Source organism: Pseudoliparis swirei, chromosome 7, assembly GCF_029220125.1.
Source record: "Pseudoliparis swirei isolate HS2019 ecotype Mariana Trench chromosome 7, NWPU_hadal_v1, whole genome shotgun sequence".
NCBI classification, from domain to species: Eukaryota; Metazoa; Chordata; class Actinopteri; order Perciformes; family Liparidae; genus Pseudoliparis; species Pseudoliparis swirei.
The window spans coordinates 6,229,649-6,251,230 of record NC_079394.1 but is presented as its reverse complement, the minus strand read 5'-3'; the positions used below and the strand labels follow the sequence as shown (position 1 = coordinate 6,251,230).

General features: G+C 41.6%; 2 protein-coding genes across 4 annotated transcripts in view; one reads left to right on the top strand and one right to left on the bottom strand.

The window, feature by feature from the left end:
* trpm6 (transient receptor potential cation channel, subfamily M, member 6) overlaps nt 1-21,582 on the top strand; it is a 141,798-nt gene that overhangs the window by 109,474 nt on the left and 10,742 nt on the right. The window lies entirely within an intron of this gene.
* mfsd3 (major facilitator superfamily domain containing 3) lies at nt 422-21,429 on the bottom strand. Its single transcript, XM_056418986.1, has 6 exons — nt 21,046-21,429; nt 19,738-20,560; nt 11,807-11,954; nt 6,638-6,738; nt 4,065-4,174; nt 422-1,887 (listed from the first exon to the last, which is right to left on the bottom strand). The coding sequence occupies exons 2-6, from the start codon at nt 20,435-20,437 to the stop codon at nt 1,681-1,683; spliced, it is 1,266 nt and encodes a 421-aa protein (XP_056274961.1). The 5' UTR covers nt 20,438-20,560; nt 21,046-21,429; the 3' UTR covers nt 422-1,680.

The following is a 21,582-nucleotide window of genomic DNA, read 5'->3' as shown; positions in this document are numbered from 1 at the left end:
TTGTGCCTCGCTCTTTTCTGAAGATAAATCATAAGCCTTTGTCCTCTAACTCTCCCTCTCCATCCCTGCATCGCCTGTCCCACTACGCAAACAGTACGCCCAGTTAATGAGGCCGGGGGAGAAAGTGTAAAGTGGAGGTGTATTGAGGGGCTGTGTAAACTGGCCTAATCCTCCTTCACAGCCTTTGTTGCGTCATTAGAGCTGTATGGGTCGGGCTTCCTGTGACACGGGTCCTATTCAGCCGCTGCGCTGCAGAGATCCAGAGTGGCGTTCGCCGCAGCTTTAAGCCGCAGTGGATTTTCAAAAGGTGGGAATCTCCTCAAAGACCACACAAGAACTCTTGCATGGGGACAGACAAAATGTGGTAAAATCTGGTGACAGGAGGTGAATACCAGAGGTCACACACAAAAAGACCAGAGTCTAATATTCACTCAGCAGCTTTATTTTTTTGAATACAAATGTCATGGCAGAGGACCTGGTTACATGGATGAACCGGCGATGATGTAATACGGCATCCCTTTATTTATGTGTGAGGGTGAAAGCAAAATCTACTGAGATGAATGCCTTAATGCAAACGTATCCTTGTTTCCTCCGTTGTCTCCATTAACAATTTTAAGACTTTATTAAGATTTAATTTCTATGATTATATTCACTTACGGAACCTGGTGAAAAGGGATCATTCTATGCTGCTATTTCATTCAAATTTGAAGCCTGGAGAATTATTCTATATAGCGCACAGTGCCATTGGAGAGTTACAGTATATTCTATAGTACAGATTATTGACATAAAACACAATTTGTCAGTGGTATTGGTCTTTTAAGTTTTTACAAAGAACATAAGTTCTGATCAGTTTATTAAAACTTAGACAAGATGGCAACATGCAGCTGCACTGCATTTGTATTCACTTTTAAAGAGATGAACAGTGAAACAGTTGCACTAACTGCAACTCTACTTTGGCTAACTGTTGTAGCATAGGTAATATAGTGTATGTATTGCAACTATTCATTATGAATGAGTGTATGCTCTACTTGGTGCAGCTACTGTTTACATTTGCCTCCCGTGTATCGTACCATACAGCGCTGATACGAGGTAGTCGAGATTCATTCATTTAGAACTGTAAACCATACAACTCAGGAGATTGACTGACACATTTAAACACAACACAATGTATAAAAAAGAAACAAGCATCACAAAGTAGCAATATTGCTTTTGGCTACAGCTCTTATTGCTGGCTTATTTAAACATTAGAATGGCTCAGATGATACTAACAGCTTTGATATTGTGACTGTACGTCATCACACCGATCCCACACAGTCCAGAGTACTCTTTCCTCAAGGTGCTCATCTTTACCTAAAGTATCTTCAAGATCCCTCCCATTACTGCAAATACTAAGACTTTTATAGACATTTCAAATGCAAAATAAATCAAATGTAAGGCCAGTTTTGCCAGTAAAATGACAATTGTGCAAAAACACAACAAAAAAAGCACTCTGTAGTTATTTAACCGCATGGCTGATTTCTCCTTAAAAATGGCAGAACAAGAAAGTCAACTTATTCATATTTTCTAGACTGAATTTTTTGCTGAATGTGATCAGTGTTAGATTTACACTTTTGAGCTGTCTGAATACTGGTAGTCAAACTCAAGTCATTTCAATACATGGTCAGCACCCTGATCCTCATCTCACTTGGGCTGTTCTTTGAGCTGGTTCTCCCTGAGAGCACCAGTGTAGGTAGCTGTCCACACGTGCAGGGCTGTCCCGGCGGAGAGGGTGAGGAAGAAGAGGAAGGCAACCTGGAAACCAAACCAATCCACCATGCCTCCGGCTAGAGCGCTAAATGTCAGCTTCCCCAGCACCTCCAGAGTCGCCAGGAAACTGTAGTGGGTCGCCTGATGGAGAGTAGAGTGGGGAGGTGGGGTGAAGGGACAAGAGGGCAGGAATGATGAGAAAAGAGTAAGAGGAGCGGGAAGGAAAGGAAAGGGTTTGGAAGATAAAGGCACATTGTCAGTAAAAGAGGGAGTAGCAGATGGAAAAGTGGAGAGGTGACACTTCATACTGTCAACTTATCAGTACACATGTAATACAAAACAACAATAGATAGAGACTAGAATAAAAGTATGAATTTCCAGAAGAAAAAAGAAGAAGAAAACGATTGATGTGTGAAAACAATTTAAATAAAGAAGACTGGAGGCTGAAAGAGAAAGCGTGAGATCAGGGCTCGAGACGATGGATGGAGGCCAAACGAAGAAGAGTATCTGATCCCAGCCTTAAGGCGAGAGAGATTACCTAATCCTACCTAAACCTCCTCCTTCTGCCCGAGAGCATCGAGGTGAGGCAGGTAACCAAACCAAACAGAAGGTGTCTGGCACCACCCAGACCATTGACTGAATTAATCCTTTAGGTTTAGGACTCTTTTCTTCATTATAACAAAAGTCTTTACTCTATCAATCTAAAATGTATTAAATTATTATTATTATTATAAGTAGTTAAGCGACATTTCCATGCATACATTACTCTTCTGCTTTACAAAACAATAAATATACTGCAAATGTGAACTTCAAATGGCATACATGTCGTGTGAACTAGTTAACCTTCATTGGACATTATACTGGTTTAAACATCGTGGTTATTGTGATCCTTCACTCCTGTACATCCACAAATTATACCATAATGCATCTTTTACAGGGTTAACAATGTTTGTTTTGCTTTGCACTATTTTATTTCTCATTTTAGAACAATAGCTTCAACACTTTGTCGATTAATTTATGAGTAGATTTACAGAAAAGGAATCAGCAACTATTTTGATAATTAATTAATCGTAGTCTTTTACATTCTCAGGATTTGTAGATTTGAGCAAATTGTTATCCTGGTTAAGTATATCATAAGTAAATATGTTGTTTGTATCACTATTGTACAGACAAAACAGACATCCCCTCGGATTCTCAGTATGTGACAAACACGTTTCACTATTTTCAGATGATGTAACATATGGATTAGATGATTAATAGACTAATAATGTAGTTACCACAATCACTACGATCCGCACAGAACATTCCTCGACTGAAAATGACATGGTATGAATCGGATGAGAGTTGAGGAGCTGGTGGTGAGTTTAGACGACTGTGGTCTGGACACGGAGGGAGAGAACGTTGAGACCCTGTGTGACCACCGCTAAGTGGAGTGCCTTTTTCTGAGCAACTTGTTTAACAGATTTGGTTTCTATCTCCTGGGGATCGTTAACAAGCACTCTTACTATCAGCTTTCTGTCATTGGATAGCACTACCTTCAATAACACACACATATACCCACAGCGAGCACAGGCAAGCTCCTGCTCACACACACACACACACACACAGAACCTCTGAAATTATCGGTGGTTCTCTCTCTATTTATTTTATCAGGAACCAGATGCCGATATCTGTGCTACAGCCTGTGCGTTGTTTCCCCTTCCTACTCAACTTTAAGAGTGACAGCAATTTAACTGATAATTTGTCACCTTCAGAGATTGACTGAGCGCCGAGCGAGTGGCTGTGTGAGTCGCGATCAGCTCCAGGCAACGATGACCCAGTTACGACGGGGACACAATGAGATATGTTAAAGAGGAGAAAACGACAGAGGAGAGGGAAAAGTCGGAGAGCGTTTAAAGGACCCCAGACTGACAAAGAAATGGAGTGAGGTGGTACGAGGGGGGGTCGGGGGGGGGGCTAAGTGTAGTACCAAAAGAAAAGAAGCAATGAATAGAAACTGGGTCTGAGATTTTCCAGGTGGAAACAGCTGATGGGAACTGACAGGTAAGGTGTGGTACTGTATGCTGAGGATTTCCCTCTCCGGCCCCCCTGACAATAAAAAGTAAATTACCTGAAGTTACATAATGGCACAATTAAACCAAGACAGAAAGAGAAAAAAGAAGGGAAGGACATAATGACGGAGAGAAGGAAAAAAAAGTGTGTGTTTTCTGATGAAGCCACATGAATTTGACAATTAATCCCAAAAAGAGAAACATGTATGAAATAACAGCAGTTTCTTTCTCGAGGCTATTGGCAGGTACGAACAACGTTTGCTTTACCTGAATGCTTTCCTCGGCCCTCTGAGTGCATTGCATCATGGTAGTGAAGGTGAGCGTGGTGATGAGCCCGCCCAAGAAGTGTTGAACACTCATACTCAGGATGGCCATACCTGAAGTACCAAACACACAAAATCACGCTGGAACACGCACAGAACGTCTTAGTGCAACTGTTGGGTTTTTCGGAAACAGTCAGAAAACTATCCATTTTGCATTGTTCGCTGCTCTGCTCGACTTCTCGCTCTACCATTCTGTGTCGGAATCAAAGTCGAGAGACAAAGCAGCGAGAAGCGGTAAGCTGCTGAAGTGTCTGCTCTCCGTTCTCACACCGCCGACGACTCCCCGTCATCGTCCCCAAAACACATGTAGCGTATCCTCTGAGGGGAAGTGGCAGAGCGGCGTGAGTGGGGAGACACAGAGGAACCACAGAGCCGATCTGTCTCCCGCTAACACTGAATTATTCACTCAAGCCGCCAGAGTTTTTCCCGAATAAGACTCTTCAGTCGGCGACGCAAGACTGTGGGAGTCACACAGACGCACCGACTGATCAGACTGGAAGAGTGGGAAGCGGAGGGTTATCATGTAACGTTGAAAAATCTGAAACTGAATGTTTTTCTGAAATCTTTGTTCTGGGTTTAAAGTAAAGGGAGGAGAGGCCTCAACTTTCAGCCTGAGAGGCTTGATAGGGGAACAGACAACTCTGGCGGAGATAAAAGGCGCAGATATAATTCCCAAAAGCTTTGCGACTGGCTGTGTTAAGGAATCAAATGTGTCATTCAGACATTAATAACGGAATGGCTTTCTAGAGAGAGAGAGAGAGAGAGAGCACACCTGTCTATCAATGTCCTCTGCATCATCAACTCTTGGGCTGTATGAGTATTAAACATCTGGCTCAATCGGTAGGCCAGTAGTTCCAAACCTTTTTGTCACTGTGTCTAACAATTTCTGTCTTTTTTTTTAATGGCAATCCAGCATTCATGTGTGTAGAAGTGAAAAAGTAGGCAGCGGTTTGAACTTCTCTGTCTCGCTCTTTTTTTTCTTCTTTGCCCAAAGATTTCTGTCACTTTTTCTGTGCAACACTGTGAAGGGCTTCCAGGAGAGAAAGCGTGTGCCGTAATCCCCATATTTGAACAACTACTAGGTGTCTTACCTTCCGACATGTTGTATAAATAAAGATAAAGCAACGTCTTATTGTGTCAGCACATCACAGCTTGAAAATGTCAACATCTACTTTGAGTCGAACTAAAGAGAGATTTTGCCTCGACGAGAATTGATTCCTTTTTAGAGCCTGAAGAGGTGAAACTTTTCAAAAGAAGTGTGAAAGAAAAAACTGAATTGTACGTGGTAGAAATATGTTCTTCCTTTCTTTTGAGGCCCACTGTTTGACAACTCACAGGCTCTAGGTCACCTGACCGAAGACCAGACAAGGAAAGATGTCAGTAATTCTATAGTGGGATTTAGAGCGTTCACTGTGACGGTAAATATCTATTGCACAACTGTGCAGTGCAGAAATTACCTCACGTCATTATCAATTTACTACCTTCCAGCCAAGGCGAGAGAAATCAGCTGACGTACCCCATTAGAAAAAATATCAAAGATGACAGAAATACCACAACACAATAGCAGAGTAGTGAATGTCATAATAAAGTCTTCGCTAAGATTGTCAGAGGTGTTGGCTCAACGTAATGCTTATTTTTGAGAACCAAGTGTGTTATATTTTTGAGTGTCTTTCAGTCATTGTTGCGAAATCATAATTATGATCATAGTTCCTATTTTCAAAAGCAGTCTTGCTGTGTTTGGTGTCGAGCATCATGATTTTTTTTTAGCCTTTTGTTATTCACCAAATTCCATAAGTCTGTAGTTTTTATGACTGATTACGGAGCATATTCAAACAGTGGCCTTTCAAATGTTGATTGCGCTGAATAAACAGTTCTTATTCTCAACAAAAGATAATTTAACCTAATGTAACTATAAGATCAGAAGTCAGTGTGACTATGCTTGTGTGTTTATCCTAAACTCACAATGTACATTTGTGACCTAAAGCTGTGTTTTTACATGCACGCATGGTAATGTGTTTATTCAAGAGACTGGCGCGCTGATATACTATGCATGGGAAGAATAAAAGACTAACAGGGTCACTCTAACTTCAGCTATGAGTGTTTAAACACTTGGATACAGGGTTTCTTCTCTTGTCCTTTCATCCCCTGCTTGCATTATACTATATATAATATAATGTATAATAATAATTATTAAAATAATAATAATAATAATATATATATAGTTAATATAAATATATATAAATATACTGTATATATTTATTATACCAGAGCACCAACCCAAACTTCATCACCTGCTTGCATTATACTATATATAATATAATATATAATAATAATAATATATATATATATAGTTAATATAAATATATATATATATATTTATTATACCAGAGCACCAACACAAACAGACCTACTGGACTACATTGGATAATGGCCATTTGTGTTCTAACTGGGAATATGTGTTCTAACTGGGATGTAGTTAAATTGCTGTGTGTGACTGTATTTCAGTCTGTCTCTCACCTTTCATGAGTGGTGATGGATCCAGTATCGTGAGTAGAGAGCTCTGGAAGACCATGCTGACGGTTCGCAATACAAACACGCGTCGCATCATCGCCCCGATGCTGCGGAGAGAACAGCAAACCAGCCAAGTATTAGAGATGTTCAACAACTTTGAGGTACGGGTTTTATTGATAAGCAGTGTGATATGTGGTGACGGGGGCTCACGGTTGGTTCATTTGGAGACACTGTGCTTTCTCTTTTCACGTTACACACACACACACACACAAGAACCTGTGTGCATGTGCTTAAGTAAACAAGTCCCCAGACACTAATTGATTCCCTGTTAGTGCAAGAAAATCATCCCCCTGTGGGTTTGGTTTGTGACGTAATCAATAACCTAAGGAGATCCCCAGCATGAAGAGGATAATTAATCACTGTTAACACATGCACGCACGCACACACAAACAAACACATACAAACGTTGTGTGACATCAGGGATTAACGATGTCAATCACTCAGGGGATGCCTGCCACTCAAAGGACTGTGTGTGTGTGTTTGTTTGTCTTTTTGCATGTCATTATCTATGTGTAAAGAAGCCCGTGAGGAAAAAGGAGCTTGTCACACAAAGCAGGATATCGGATTTAGTTGGATAAGAGAACCGATGACAATTATTTCAGTCCACGAATGAGATCTCAAGGTCAATAATCTTCTCAGCAAAATGTAAAAGTTAATTTCATTATCCTGCTGAGATGAGGCCCTGATCTGTATTTGGCGAAGCAGTGGCCAGACTCTGATCTTCTGATGAATATTGATCTCTGAATGCGTTTCTTTTGTGGACAAATGGGATAAGAAATGAGGGGCGCGTGAGGACTGCTGACATGCTCCGCAAGTCCCCACCACACTTGAACCAGGTATGCTCGGATTATATTGTATGAGCTGCAGCTAGATAAATATTTATTCGTAAATGATTAATCAGCAGCTAATTTTGTATTATTATTAATTGTTTGATCTAATGACATTATGAACAAAATGACCATCACAATTAACTACAACGTATAGTGACATATGCCTGAAACTAAATATATAATGTGACATTTCTTTTTTAACAATAATTGGTCCAAATACCATGATCAAATAAATAACCTGTTATTGTGATTAAAGGCTAACAGATTATTACAAACAAATAACACAGCAGAAAACCATCTGTAGTGAACACTTGCTTTGACTCACTTATAAGTCTCTCTCTCTCTCTCTCTCTCTCTCCCTCTCTCTCTCATTCACATGCTAAAGATATTCTTCTCTCTGCTCCTTTACCTACCTTCTCAATGACAGTCTTTCATATCACACACTCTCGAGAGATGCTGGGGTTTGTGTGTGCATGCATGCGTGTGTGTCTGTGTGTCTGTCTGTGTGTGTGTGCGTGCGAGTGAGAGAGAGAGCGAGAGAGAGAGAGAGAGGTGGCCTGCCTGGCTGCCACCTCACCCGGGCCGAGCCCAGATAAGAATAGCCACGTTCTCGGGTTGCCAGTGGCAGTTGTAAAGGGGGTCATTCACTGACCACAGGAAAAACCTTCCAACTGAGCTTTTAGAGGTGGGACTGCATCCTGGTGGACAGCACTCTCTCTGTGTGAATGTGTGTGAGTGTGTGACAGAAAAAGGGGAGGAAGGAGAAGTGTTCACCTGACACTGGACGGGTTCGTACAACCAAATACACTCGACAAATGAGTCGTTTTATATTTTACCTTGAAAGAGGGCTGGGGATATGATTAACTCTGATTCACATATCCTGGCCTAACATTACTGTCTGGTTGACTTTTAAACGTTCTTAAAGGGAGACAAATAGCAGTTCCCACTTTACCAGTAGAGACACCCGAAACTGATGGCAGAAACTGAAACCAGTAAATACTGAAGAAATAGACTGAACTTAACATTCCTAAGACTCATGAGTAAAAATGGCTTTAGTGCATCTTACCCTCAGAAGTAATTTTGATGTGTTCTGACTGAACATTGTACTGCCTTTACAGGTTACACATCTTTTCAAGTGAGAGATGGAGGGGAATAATGAAATATTAAAAGCCAAAGTATAACAATTACATTGTTTTTAAAGTGCTTTCCCCTCAAAGCATTGTTGCTTTTTGGAGGTTTTCTCTGTGTTAGATAGTGACACATTACATGAGGAGAAAGATTGGGAGGCAGCTGGGAACACAACACAAAGGCAAAAACGACTGATATCAGAGAGAGCTCGTGGAAACGGACACATGTCGACAAAAAGGCAACAAACAAAGTTCAATGACAGTATCTCTAATTATTTTGACCCTCTTATGTTGTAAATTGGTTGAATCGCAAAATGTTCTAGATGTGGATGGAAGGAGAAAAAGACAGTTGGATGTTGGTTCAACATAATATGTCATTTCCTGACACTATGGGTCTCTCATTTAGAACAATATGAAAAGACAAGAGTTTGGTCACATTGAGAAGTAAAGTGGGATCTTGGTAGAGTTGTTGTTCACCATCATTCTTGTCATTGGAATCAGCATTTACCGATTAGAATCTCCTTTAGTGCTCAACATTGAGGAGGTTTTAACCGCATCTCCAAAACAACCGGACCAGGTGATACTAATCAGTAAAATTACTGAATAAAGCAGTTTGCCGTTAAATGTCAGGGGTTCTCCGACGCTGAACAAGCCGAGCTGCCGGTAACATTTACTCAGATTGTTTCTCTGATAACTTAAGATCCAGATGTCCAATGACTTAAGTACTTCATCCCATTAAAATACATTGTTAAAGACGACTAAGATCTTAAAAGTGTTTTGTACAAATTACGCTTAAACCTTAAAAAAGGTAAATTCATGACAGCTTATGGAAGACAACCTCAACGCTAGCGCATGTTTAATGAGGATATGACGCCATTGGCAGGAGACTGGAGGAAACGGACTGTTGACTTGATTAAAATTATATATTTCCCTGGTTTTGAAAATTGTTAAAAACATTTGAGATAATATAAACACACAGCTCAACAAAACATATAACATGTTTCTAGACATTTTAATGCGGAAAATGTACATATTCTACCTTTAAGAGTGCAATAAAGCAGGGTGGAAACTATCCTTTAGAAAGGCATTGTTGTTATTTATAGCTCTTATTACATCACACTGGCCATAGGCCGGGCTGTGCTATGATGTGATCCTAGTATAAGCAGACATAAAACCGCACGCAACAGTGGTCAGCCACAAAAGACAGTGTCGATGTGCTGAAGGGGAAACATGTAAAGGTTAAATGCTATGCAAAAACAATCTTATGCCTGCTCATCAATTTTGTTCCCAGATTTTTAACACTGTATACCTTTTCTAATATACCACATTTAAAGTACTAAAAATCCCCAGAATAAGTCAAATCTAATATGCTGCAATACTGCCATTTGATATAGTCATCATACAGTCTACATCTTAGTATCTTTATTTAAATGTGAGAATTAAATTCAACTACAGTTGCACGTTGCCTCTCTATGATCAAACCCTGAGGGGTGTGTATGTGTGTGCACGCGCATGAGTGTGTGTGATGGATTGGCTGCTCACGCTGTTCACACACCAGACACAGGGGGTCCTTGAGCTCTCAAACAAGGCTATGTTTACTTAAATTACTGTACACACACAGTCAGACAGGCAGAAACACACACACACACACACACACACACACACACACACACAAACAAGAGCCGATGAAGAGTAATAAAAAAACATGACGAATGGGTCCAGAGTGATGAGGAAGAGGTAAAGGAGGAGGAAGCAAGCTGCAAGCAAGCTTGAAGGAGGAAGAAGAAGAGGAGGAAGACGATGTATGGTAACATCTGGTGAGAGCAAAGCGCATGAGGCAGTAAGATCCATGTTCCTGTGGTGCTGTGGACTGGACTAGGAATCCTCACTTCTTTCTTCCTGCTGGAAGCTAAAGCTTTAGTCCTATAACGCCGCGATGTAACCTCATTGAGTCTTGGCTTGTTTCTAGAAACTGTTACATTCACCTTTTAAATGTGTATATACTGTCAATAAATCTTACAAATCAACTGTAACCATGAGTTAAATTCAAACTCTCATAGCTTCTCATCTGCAATTACTCCAAGTTTCACAAGTGTCATGGAAGGGTGTTTGTATATTGGTCGGACAAAAAAAAAGATATTTGATGTCACCTTGGTTTCTGGGAAGTTTTTAACAGGCATTTTATGACACATTTATTTACAGTTGTATATACCCAATGATGAAGGAAGTAACTGGCAGATGAATCTATGATTGAATTAACTGGTAAAAGTTCCCTTGAGAATATTGGACAACGCTATGAAATATGTGGATTTAATGACATGCAAAAACATGGTGCTTTCGCAGTCGTCTTTGACTTTTAAAGGCATTTTATGCATTCTTAAAAGGTGCTAAATACATGATTGGGAGAATTTTTAGATTAGATTAGATTATATTCAACTTTATTGTCATTACACAAAGTACAAGTCTTGGTGCAACGAGATGCAGTTAGCATCTAGCCAGAAGTGCAAAGCAGAAGAGTGCAGAGTATGTGCAAGTGGTAATATAAGTTCCGGTGTGACATTTACTCTGTGATATGTGTAAAGTGCAGGTGAAGTACAGGTGAAGGTGGCAGTAGAGGTTATGAAGTTATAGATGAGGGTTTTATTTTTTATTTAACATGGCGAAGACTGAGCAGGCGTCTTGCAGGTATTGAAGCCAACAGCAGGACAGGGCTAATAGTGTTTACTTTGGGGAAACGGAGGGTTTGTGATACACTTCCGTGACAGCGCTATCGAGCTGTAACCACCAGATGAGCTCAGTGCAGATCGGTAGCTTTGAGCTAGCCAGTGTGGCAAGGTCATATAGACTAAAAGCATGCTATAACAAGGAGAGGTTTGGATTACGACACACAGAGAGGGAGAGCGGATTAATTCTCTGCTCAGGTAGACATTATTAATCTATATGTTTACATAGAATGCAGTTGTTTGCTAATATATTAAAGCTCTGAATATCAAAAGTAGCACATGTGGGAATTTTGTGGCACCAAATAAATTTTAAGACCCTGCTGCAATATGATGCCACTAAAAAGAGTCCAGTCACAAAATACTACTGCCGTTCAAAAACGATCACGATGAAGCCCGTGATAACCTGGGGAGAATAGCGGTGTTGATAAAGACTACCTGAACTGAGCGAGCAGCACGCCCCCCAGGGAAGACCCACAGATGGAGAAGCCCATGGCGATAACGCCATTCCAGAAGCCGAGCTCCCTGGCGGTCATGTGATGATCCAACAGGAAAAGAGGAAACATGGTCACTGCACCCTGCTCACCTGCATACAGAGCGACAGAAGAGACAGGTGGACAAAGAGGGAAGATCGGGAGATAAAAAGAAGACGAGAGACGGAGAAAGAAGGGGGGGGGGAAGCAACAGACATGAATGAGTTATTCAGTCAGTTATGATGATGGTAAGACGTGCAATTGAGACAACATGTATTATATACTGTAGGCAGGGTTCTTACACATTTGACCAATGGATTTCCAGGACTTTACCATGACTTTAAAACAAATTTCCATGACCAAACTGAAATCTCAGTATAAACATAACAAATGTAGAACATTTTGCGTATCGAGAGCGTAGGCCGGCTTATATTTTAAGCGTCTTTCTTTAAAAAATATAATAACAATTTCAAACTCTGCGTAAATGAACATGTGATTATAACACATTTCCATGACTTTTCCCAAACTTTCATGATTTAAATTTTTTCCATGACTTTTCCAGGCCTGGAAATGACCATTTTAAAATTCCATGACTTTTCCAGGTTTTCCATGACCGTAGGAACCCTGTGTAGGTCTCTGACTAAGCATTTATTATTTCTCACCTACAGTAAATATGTGAGACACCTCCTGAATACACACGCCTATTCTAATCAGTCAAATCTGATGAGGATGTTGTACCAATCTGTTTAGCCTGCAAGACTGAGCAACGTGGTTTTCCTGAGATGACAACTGCCGAATCAAATACGGCACACCGACACACAGCGCACCTAGGCCTATTCCTGGAAAGTGTCAATAATAGATGCCTGACAAGAAAAAGAATACCCTCAGTCACTTTATCAAACGGGGCCTCGCACTTTTCCTAAAGCACCAAAAGGAAAACACAACAAAAACACAAAAACTTCCTCAGATGAAACAGACCTCACAAAGACCTTTAAGTCAAAATAAAAAGTTTCTGTCAGACAATAAGACTTTCTCTGTGCGGCGGTGAGTGTGGGGGTAATGTTCCGCGGAACATTACAGTAAAATATTCAGTGCCGCCGACTATACGCCATTATTATATAAATGGAGACTGACTTCAGAAAGACAGTGGGACCAAGGAGCTGCGTGAGTGACAGCTCGGCTCCCAGACTGCTGTCAAAGATGACGCGACACAACGCGACGACTCACTCACTCAGTCAGGAGACAAACAAAAATAGAGAAGGGAGAGAAAAAAGGCAGATGAAACAGACTGGAAGAAAAAAGAATGAGAAAGCCGAGGAGCTCCCAGTGATCGGGAGCGCAGCAGTAGAACGAGAGTGTCACCACGAGTGTGACAACCCAGCAGAAACATGGCGTAGGAAATTTGGATTCTCTGTGTAGGAAACACTCGTCTCTCACTTCTGTCACTCAGGTGTCGCTCTCGGCAATTTACATATAGTTAATAAGGACGGGGATGATTATGTTCAAATTGGTCACAAAAAGTAAAGTCAATAAGATAAATCAAAATAAATCTAGCCGTCTGTGTTTTTCTTTTAGATAAAGCGAAAGAGGAATGAGATTCAGAGGTAATTAAAATTACACGAGACGTACTGAGCACTTTGCACTTTGCGTTAGCCAAAAAAATAAACAATTCTTTTGTAATGTAATTTTAGAAATAAGTCACATGGCAGCAACATGTCTAAATGTTACTCCTAAACCCATGATGTATATTTAAATTCAATATATTTGGATTACAATATGTCACTACATCGCTCACCCCTCACACTCAGCTGCACTGATACACGTACACCCTCTGTGCATTATTCACATTTTAATAGCTGTCATCCTCTGCAGCATCAACTTAGCCGTAATAAAGTAAACAGTGGCAGCAGCGGTACCCATGATGCCTGGGTTGTTTACCCATGGTTCTGTGCTCCCGTTCCTGTCTGCCTGCCTGTTGTTTAGCTCAAAGCTCAGAGCTTTCACAGTCCTGCCGTCAACTAATTATTTCTTTAAAGAGGAGGGTTGGGGGAGGGCGTGCAGACAAACACAAGCAGGCTGATTATTCCTTTCTATAAATATTCTCAAAGCAACAATTGTCCATTTCAGCAGGGATTTCATGAGACATCCGCAAAGATTAAACAAGCAGAATGAAGGGGAAGGAGAAAAGGGTGGAACAAGAGCGAAGGGGGGAGACGACGAGAGATAGGGAACGGGTCGGGGAAAAAGAGGGAGGAAAAATGACTTTTTTTAAAAAAAGGGCAGCGAGAGAAACAGCGTCGATGTAAAAGAAGCAAGGGAAGAAGACATAAGATGTAGAGCAGGCAATGAAAATCATAATGCTTTCATCTCAATAACTACAAAAAAAGATGCGAGTTGAACGACTTGAGAAAAAGGAGAGCATCATGGGATGGAGACAGCTAAAGAGAGAGATATAGAAGGGGGGGGGGGGGCAGATGAACAGAGACACTGTGAGGATGTTAGCGAAGAGGAAACAGAGGAGGAATGGCAGGCTCAAAGAAAAAACTGTTTATGTTTACATTAGAAGCAGACAGCACAGAAAGGCAGAACAATTTAACATTAAAAGAAGTAGCGGGTCTGATTTTGTATCCTAGTGTATTTAAAAGGGGCTTTGGAGAATAGACTTTCAAGTGGGGTCCAAGCGCCGTGAAATAAAGACAACTATTTTATTTTTTGCAAAAGTAAGGACAATTTTGGTAATTTCGTCTAAAGAAAGCAGACTGTCATTTCAAAGCTCATTCATAAGACGACTTAATGTTCCGCAACACGGTCAATCAAATCTGATCAAATCACGTCAACACCGTCTAAGTGAGAGAGATTAGAGGACTTTTTCAGTGTTACTCATATAATACAATCATATAGGATGAAAATATATATATTTTTTTGTCATAAATAAGCAATATATTTAAAGTTATGGATGAATGCTAAATATTAGAAACTAGATTTCCACATGCTTTAAGGAGTAAAGTGAGAGGGGAAAAAAGAAGCAGAGTTGTTTTATGCAAGTTATGAAGGAACACATAATGAACCCATTCATGGCACAAAAGAGAGAGGAGTCACTGCGTTAGCAATGCACACAGGACTAAAGCTCGTTGGTCCAAACAGCCGGTGAGTCATTTTCAGCAAAACAAAAGATACAAGCAAACATCGCAACTTTATGAGAAAACTAGTCTTATTTTTTGCTAAAGCACTCTCATCAACAAGTTATAGTAAAGATCACCTTGGCTGGTCTTAGGACAGTTATTCCAAGTTCTCCTGATTAGTTAAAAAAAAAGGGTCTACACATAACACTTTTGTCTGTATGAGATGGGGGAGATGGTCGGAGAGCATGTGTGAATGTTGGGTGGTAAAAGCGATCAGAGTAGGATGCGGGTGAGATACCGGGGTGATGAGGGTGAGAGGTCGGCAAGGACAGTGGGGGTCAAATCCTGACTCCTGTGCTGCAGCTTAGACAAAAAGAGCTGGCGGAGCAGGAGCGATCACTGAGGACACTAAGTCCTCCTGCAGAACGATAGTATCACTTCCTGCAGGGCGCACGGCAAACAGAGACAGGTTCATACATACCACATGTTTGAGACCAGCGGACACACACACACACACACACACACACAAATGCCTATGTGCTTATACATGCACACACACCTTTCAGCTCCCAAGGTTCCCTGGGGACAAAACCAGTCCAGAGCCCTGTCTATACACACCTTGATACCCCCCCCCCCCCCCCCCCCCAGCAGATCAATGTAGATGTGAAAATACACTATTTAACTATGCATAAGCAAAAGAACCCCTCATCACCCAAACCTGGTTACTGGATAGACTGTGCTTGTTCTCTGCATATAAGTTTTCAAATATGATGTAATATTAATATCCATTCTCTATGTCTCAAGAGTAAATATCCCCTAAATTAACTTGGCTAAGCTACATTTCCATGATGTCTTTTAAAAAGGCACTTTGGGTTACAGTAGTTTTTCCTATAATATTGTACACACCAGTGAACAGCAGTTGTTGTTGATTCAAAAAAGAAGAAAACATTTTGCCGTTTAATGTAAATTAAATTTCTCATTTTATATGTTGATCCAAAAATGAAGCAAAAAACTATCACGACACTAAGATGTACTCAACTAAAAGTATTGGGGCCTACCTTAGGTTGAGATGGTGTAGAGTAGACACACACCAAACTCAAGAAAACAATTATTAGTCACTCGTGTTTTCTAATCAAAGCTTTGTTTACATCAGTTATTTAATGTAGGTCCAACACACAACAAAACAGGTCAATGTTGTGAAATATTATTTGTTGATGAAAGCATTTAATGGTGTGTTTTTTCAAACCATAGACAGAAAAACTAATTTGGATTCAGCTCCCCGAAACCCACCAGCAGGCACTTCTGCCCACGTCTCTGAAACTGCTCTGTGGACTGGACTCGAGTTTTCATTACACCGAGATGTTTGTTTGAGTGAAAGTATTTGGGATGAACAGGGCAACATTTTCTTTCATGCATTTGTTTTTTATTATTTAAAGACCCAACTTATTTTAACTGTACTTGTCCGCTCAGAGAAGTTCTACAAACAGAGCATCCGAAGCCTTCACTTTACCCTCTCAACCTTAAAACTGTGTATGCAGGCAAAATGTCGTCACCAATAAATAAAAAACGCCCTCTTTCCCTTCTTCCTTTATAAATGTTCAGGCAATCCTACCTTCTTTAAGGTTTTTGTTGAAACTAATTTAAAGAGGTGTCAATTTAATTTAATTTCTAGTGCTGTTGAACTGTATTGCATTACAATGAGAGTTGTTTCTCATATTTTGTCAAACCCATTTATATCAATGAGATGTGTCTAATAAACTGACAACTGGGTGAATTTTATCAGGAAACACTGGAGTTGCCTTTATGGAGGAAACGGTTGTGAAGTATTGAAACAAAGCTTTTCTTTTATTGTGTCCATCCATCCATTCCTCTGTACACCTGGTCAGTTCCCAGGGAAAGCCACCATCAGGGGCCACCATCAGGGGCCACCTCTTCTCCCCGTCATTCACGTCTCTTGTCACATATACAGGGTTATGGACCCCCAACCTTAAAAAAACAGCTCTGACGTGGACAACACTGTGGTAACAGTGTAAGCAATATGAGAAAATGTGAGGACTAGCAATGCAAAGTATATAAATTCAATGTATTGAAGGTGTTGATGTAAAATAATTATATTCCTCAAATTGTCGAATTATAGTAATTAACACTTTGCACTATTTAAAAAAAAAAAAAAAACATTCCCTTTTAGCTATGATGCGTTTTAGCAGATTCCCATGCCAGCACAGGACTGAAGTTTATTTTTCACATATGACAACAGGATATTACAATGTTTGTATCCAACATTTGAGCTTATCTGCATATTGAAACCTCTCGTTTGCCTATTTCTTGACATTTTCCTCTTGCATTTTCTTTCCAACCCCCACGCCTGTGGCCTTAGATGGCACGAGGGTCACAGTTCAGACACGAGGCTCCCGATGATTGGCCGCTGTGTTGGACCCAGCGCAAACACAGAGTTCATTAGGGATTGATGAGGGAGAGGGGGGTCTGTGCTTGTGTGTGTGTCAGTGTTTGCCAAACGAAGGGGGGGGGGGGGGGGGGGTTCAGACAGGCAGATCACACAAACATAACCACACACCCCTTGAACAAAAACAATGCTGTCTCACATAGGCAATCATGCTGGCACATCCAGGCCGAATCTAAGATATTACACAATATTTTTCCCCCGCAAAGATGGGAATATCTAACAAGTGACAAGGGTCTCAATGAATCTACTGAGAAAACACTAACTGTTACAGTAATTATTGTTGTAATTATGAGCATCAGCCGATGGTGAGTGTTGGGGGGGGGGGGGTTGCTCCCCAGACAGATTAGGGGGTCCAGCCAGCCTTCATATTTTGTCTCGTCGTGTCGTCTGCTGGGACTCATCCGATTACTGAGCCACTCTTAAAACTCTCTCAAAAACACACGCGCAAACAATCTAAAAACGAAGGCATATACATTCAGCACACACACAAGTTAAAGCGATGCAAATATGAGGAGACAATTATGTTCCCGCCTCCCACATGCACACACAAACACACATCAGCATGATGCGTCGTCTTCCATTTCGGTTTCTGAACGCAACAGACACAAAGACACTCTAATCCTTACATAATCCCCTTCTGCTACCAAACACCGAACTCTGGTCATATCAACTCTCTCTCCCAAATACACACACACACACACACACACACACACACACACACATACAAGCTTGACTGATCCGAAACTACTTTCAGTTTTTAGTTTCTTATTGGAACCATTTCATTCATTTACAAAACTTACTGTATGAGCGCAAAATGCATTCAAACTAACATTGTCTTCTTGTTCATGGGCCTTAGGTCTATACTTTTATAAAGGAGAGACAATAAAATCAACGGCTTTATCTTAGCAGGGTCTGTATTTTCCAACGTACATACAGGACCCGCTTAGAGATAATAAATTGTCACGTAATAATAACTTCCCAAACTTTTCCAATACACTCGCTCCTTAGTTCAGACTTCATGGAAACACCAACAGAGACATCTAGTGGTGGAATCTGCATCCTACATGAAGGCAGGAACAACTAAAGAAATGTTCAAAGTGGGACAAAGGGTCACCATTTAAGGAAACTTTTCATTGCTTGGACTGGTGTCCTAGATGAGATGGAAGTGCTCCCATTTTTTCTTTTTTAATCCCTCCTTTACTGATGTCCACCATGAGCGCAGTCTGCGCACATAATTAGTGCTGCAACAATGTATTGATGAATTAGTTAGTGGATCAAAATCAAATGCATCTAAAACTAGAATGGGCACTCGGTAGAGCGCATACCTTCGCATATCACAAGATTGGGCATTGAATTATGAACATGTTGGCATTAGTTGCATGCCAATTGGATAAAAATTGACCGTGCTATGGTAAAAAGAAGATTTTGACCTTTTCGTGACCTTGACCTTGACCTTTGATCCGATCGATCCCAAAATCTAATCAATGGTCCCCGGATAATAACCAATCATCCCACCAAATTTCATGCGATTCGGTTTAATACTTTTTGACTTATGCGAATAACACGCACGCATACAAATACACAGCGATCAAAACATAACCTTCCGTATTTTCAATGCGAAGGTAACAATTGAGTTGAGTGGGCTGCACAGTGGTATCGTTGCTCGCACTGTCCCCTCACAGCCAGAGGGGCTCAGGTTCTCCCCGTGGCAGCACGGCTTCTCTCCTCCCCACAGTCCAAAGACATGCAGCGTAGGTTAATTGGACTCTAAATTGCCCGTCGGTGTGAACGTGAGCGTGAACGGTTCTCTGTCTCTCCATGTGCTCTGCGATAAACTGGGGTCCCGTCCAGGGTGTACCCATCTCTGCCTTTGCCCAATGTCAACGGGATTTGCTCGAGCGCCCCGCGACCCTGAATAGGAAAAGCGGTTCGGAGAATGGAATGGAATTTGATTGTTTCGGTTATTTCTCAAACTCCTAGCGTTCTCTGGTTCCAGCCTCTCCAATGTGACGATTTGCTGCTTTTCTCAGTTTGACATCATTTTACGCTGAATACCGTTGGACATTTGAGGACATCGCCGAGAGAAATGTGACGGATTTGTCACTTTTTTGTGAAATGTTATAGATCGAACAATTGATCAATAAAATGCTCATCGAGAAGCAGCCCTAAAAACAAAGTACGGTTTGGACATCGTATCAGCATTGGTATTGGTATTAGGCTGCAAAGATATACAAGTAAATTCATTTAAAAATATGTTGGTCTCCAATAATTGTTAATTTCAACAAGTGCTTGCATATTAGTTGGACTCACCTAGTTTGTACGTCAGCACATAGAGGACGGTCCAAGGGGTGCCCGGCACTGCGAGCATCTTCCTCCACACTCTCCATGGCCTCATAGCGTCTGCTGCCTGCCCCCCCCTCCTGCTGCCATCTGCCTGTGTGCCCCTCAAATTCTCATCATCCAGCACAGGGGCCCCCCACACAAACAGTGCCACGCCGGCGTACACAAACGTCAGCAGCATGAACATCCAGCTCCATCCGGCGACGTCAATCACAGCCAGCAGCCCGCCTCCGGCAAACACAGATCCAGCTTTATAGCCCACGACTTGGGCCGTGTTGCCCAGGCCCAGCTCCCCGCGGCCTTTCAACAACCCCACCGCGGCCCCGTCGACAGCGATATCCTGGACAGAAGCCAAGGAGTTCATGACCAAAAGGATTCCTGCTACTCCCCAGATATGGGCTTCTGGGGCCAGGAGAGCACTCATGAGGCATGTGAGAGCCAGCCCAGATACTGTGCCCACCAGCCAGCGCCGCTTCGTGCCAACCCGGTCCACAAAGGGGGCCCAGAGCACCTTGAGGACCCATGGAAAGTAGAGGATCTTGGTGAAGCCAATGCGAGTTAAGGAATGACCAGCTCCACGCAGGTAGACGGGAAGCAGGGAAGACTGGAGACCGTAGGGGATGCCCTGGACAAAGTACAGCAGGCCCAGGAAGACGAGTTTGTCATTCATGATCTACCTCCGCGAGAGAGCCTCTAATTGAGCACACTGCAGCGGTCCATCGGTCAGGTCATTGTTGAGATGAAAGGGGAGATCCTCAAATGGACTGGCTGACCCAGATGAACTGATGTCGATCTGAAATGAAAAGACAAAGTGTGGAGTTCAGGGCTAATGATGCTGAAGTTTCAGTCTTGTTAAAGACGCCGTGTGGTAACTGAAGACAGTCACAGCTCCCGCAGGCAGCCTTAAAGGGAGTCGAGTCAACGCGGCTGTGTTACTGCCTCCCAGTCCGCTCAGCTCGGTTATCGTTCACGTTAACCCCACCGCTAGCTCCTCAGTCAAACGACTTTTGGACACAAACACGCGTATTCACACCGGGACCACGTGTGATTTTTGTATCGTTTCACTTAACGTTATATCACAACAGAAACGTGACTTTGCGTCGCTGACCTTTTGCTCACAGACTGGACCAGCTACCGTTAGCTAGCTAGTCCGCTGTCATGGTAACCTTAGTGTAAGACTAGCTTCTAAACACACGTGTACAGCATGTCAACATTATAAGGGTGTGTGTTACACTCAAAGAAACAGTTGTCTGTGTTATGAGAAAAATGAACACCTACGATAGAAAGTCGGCTAGCCTCGGAGCTCCTCTTGTTTATAGTTGTGGTCTGAATGAGCTATGAGGTTGCCAGGTTCGGTGACAGATCCCTCTTCTGCAGTTAGCAAACAAGAGGTCGTCTATGTTTTATATTTGTAACGCCTACGCATGTGCCGGCTTTATACCATTTAACACTACATGTTACATTACTGCTATAACAGTGCAGTAACGTTGTATTACCCAACCGTAGGTTCATTAATGACGCTAATTTATACACAATGGATGAACTCTATGACCCACGTGTGTGATTCATTGGTTATTCATTAATGGTGTTTGCAAATTGAGACTGCTGTGTTAATTGTAATGCATTGTCATTTCTAAAATTATGGTTTTGCAGTAGCTTTTTAGAAAAATGATATGATTGTCCGTGTATCATGAGGAGTTTTAAAGATTTACATACACATATATAAATGGTAAGCACTATAAATTTAGTGTATACATATTTGGCAACGTATTATAGCTGGTTGGTTCATGTGTGTCTGGTACTGTATGTGTGTGC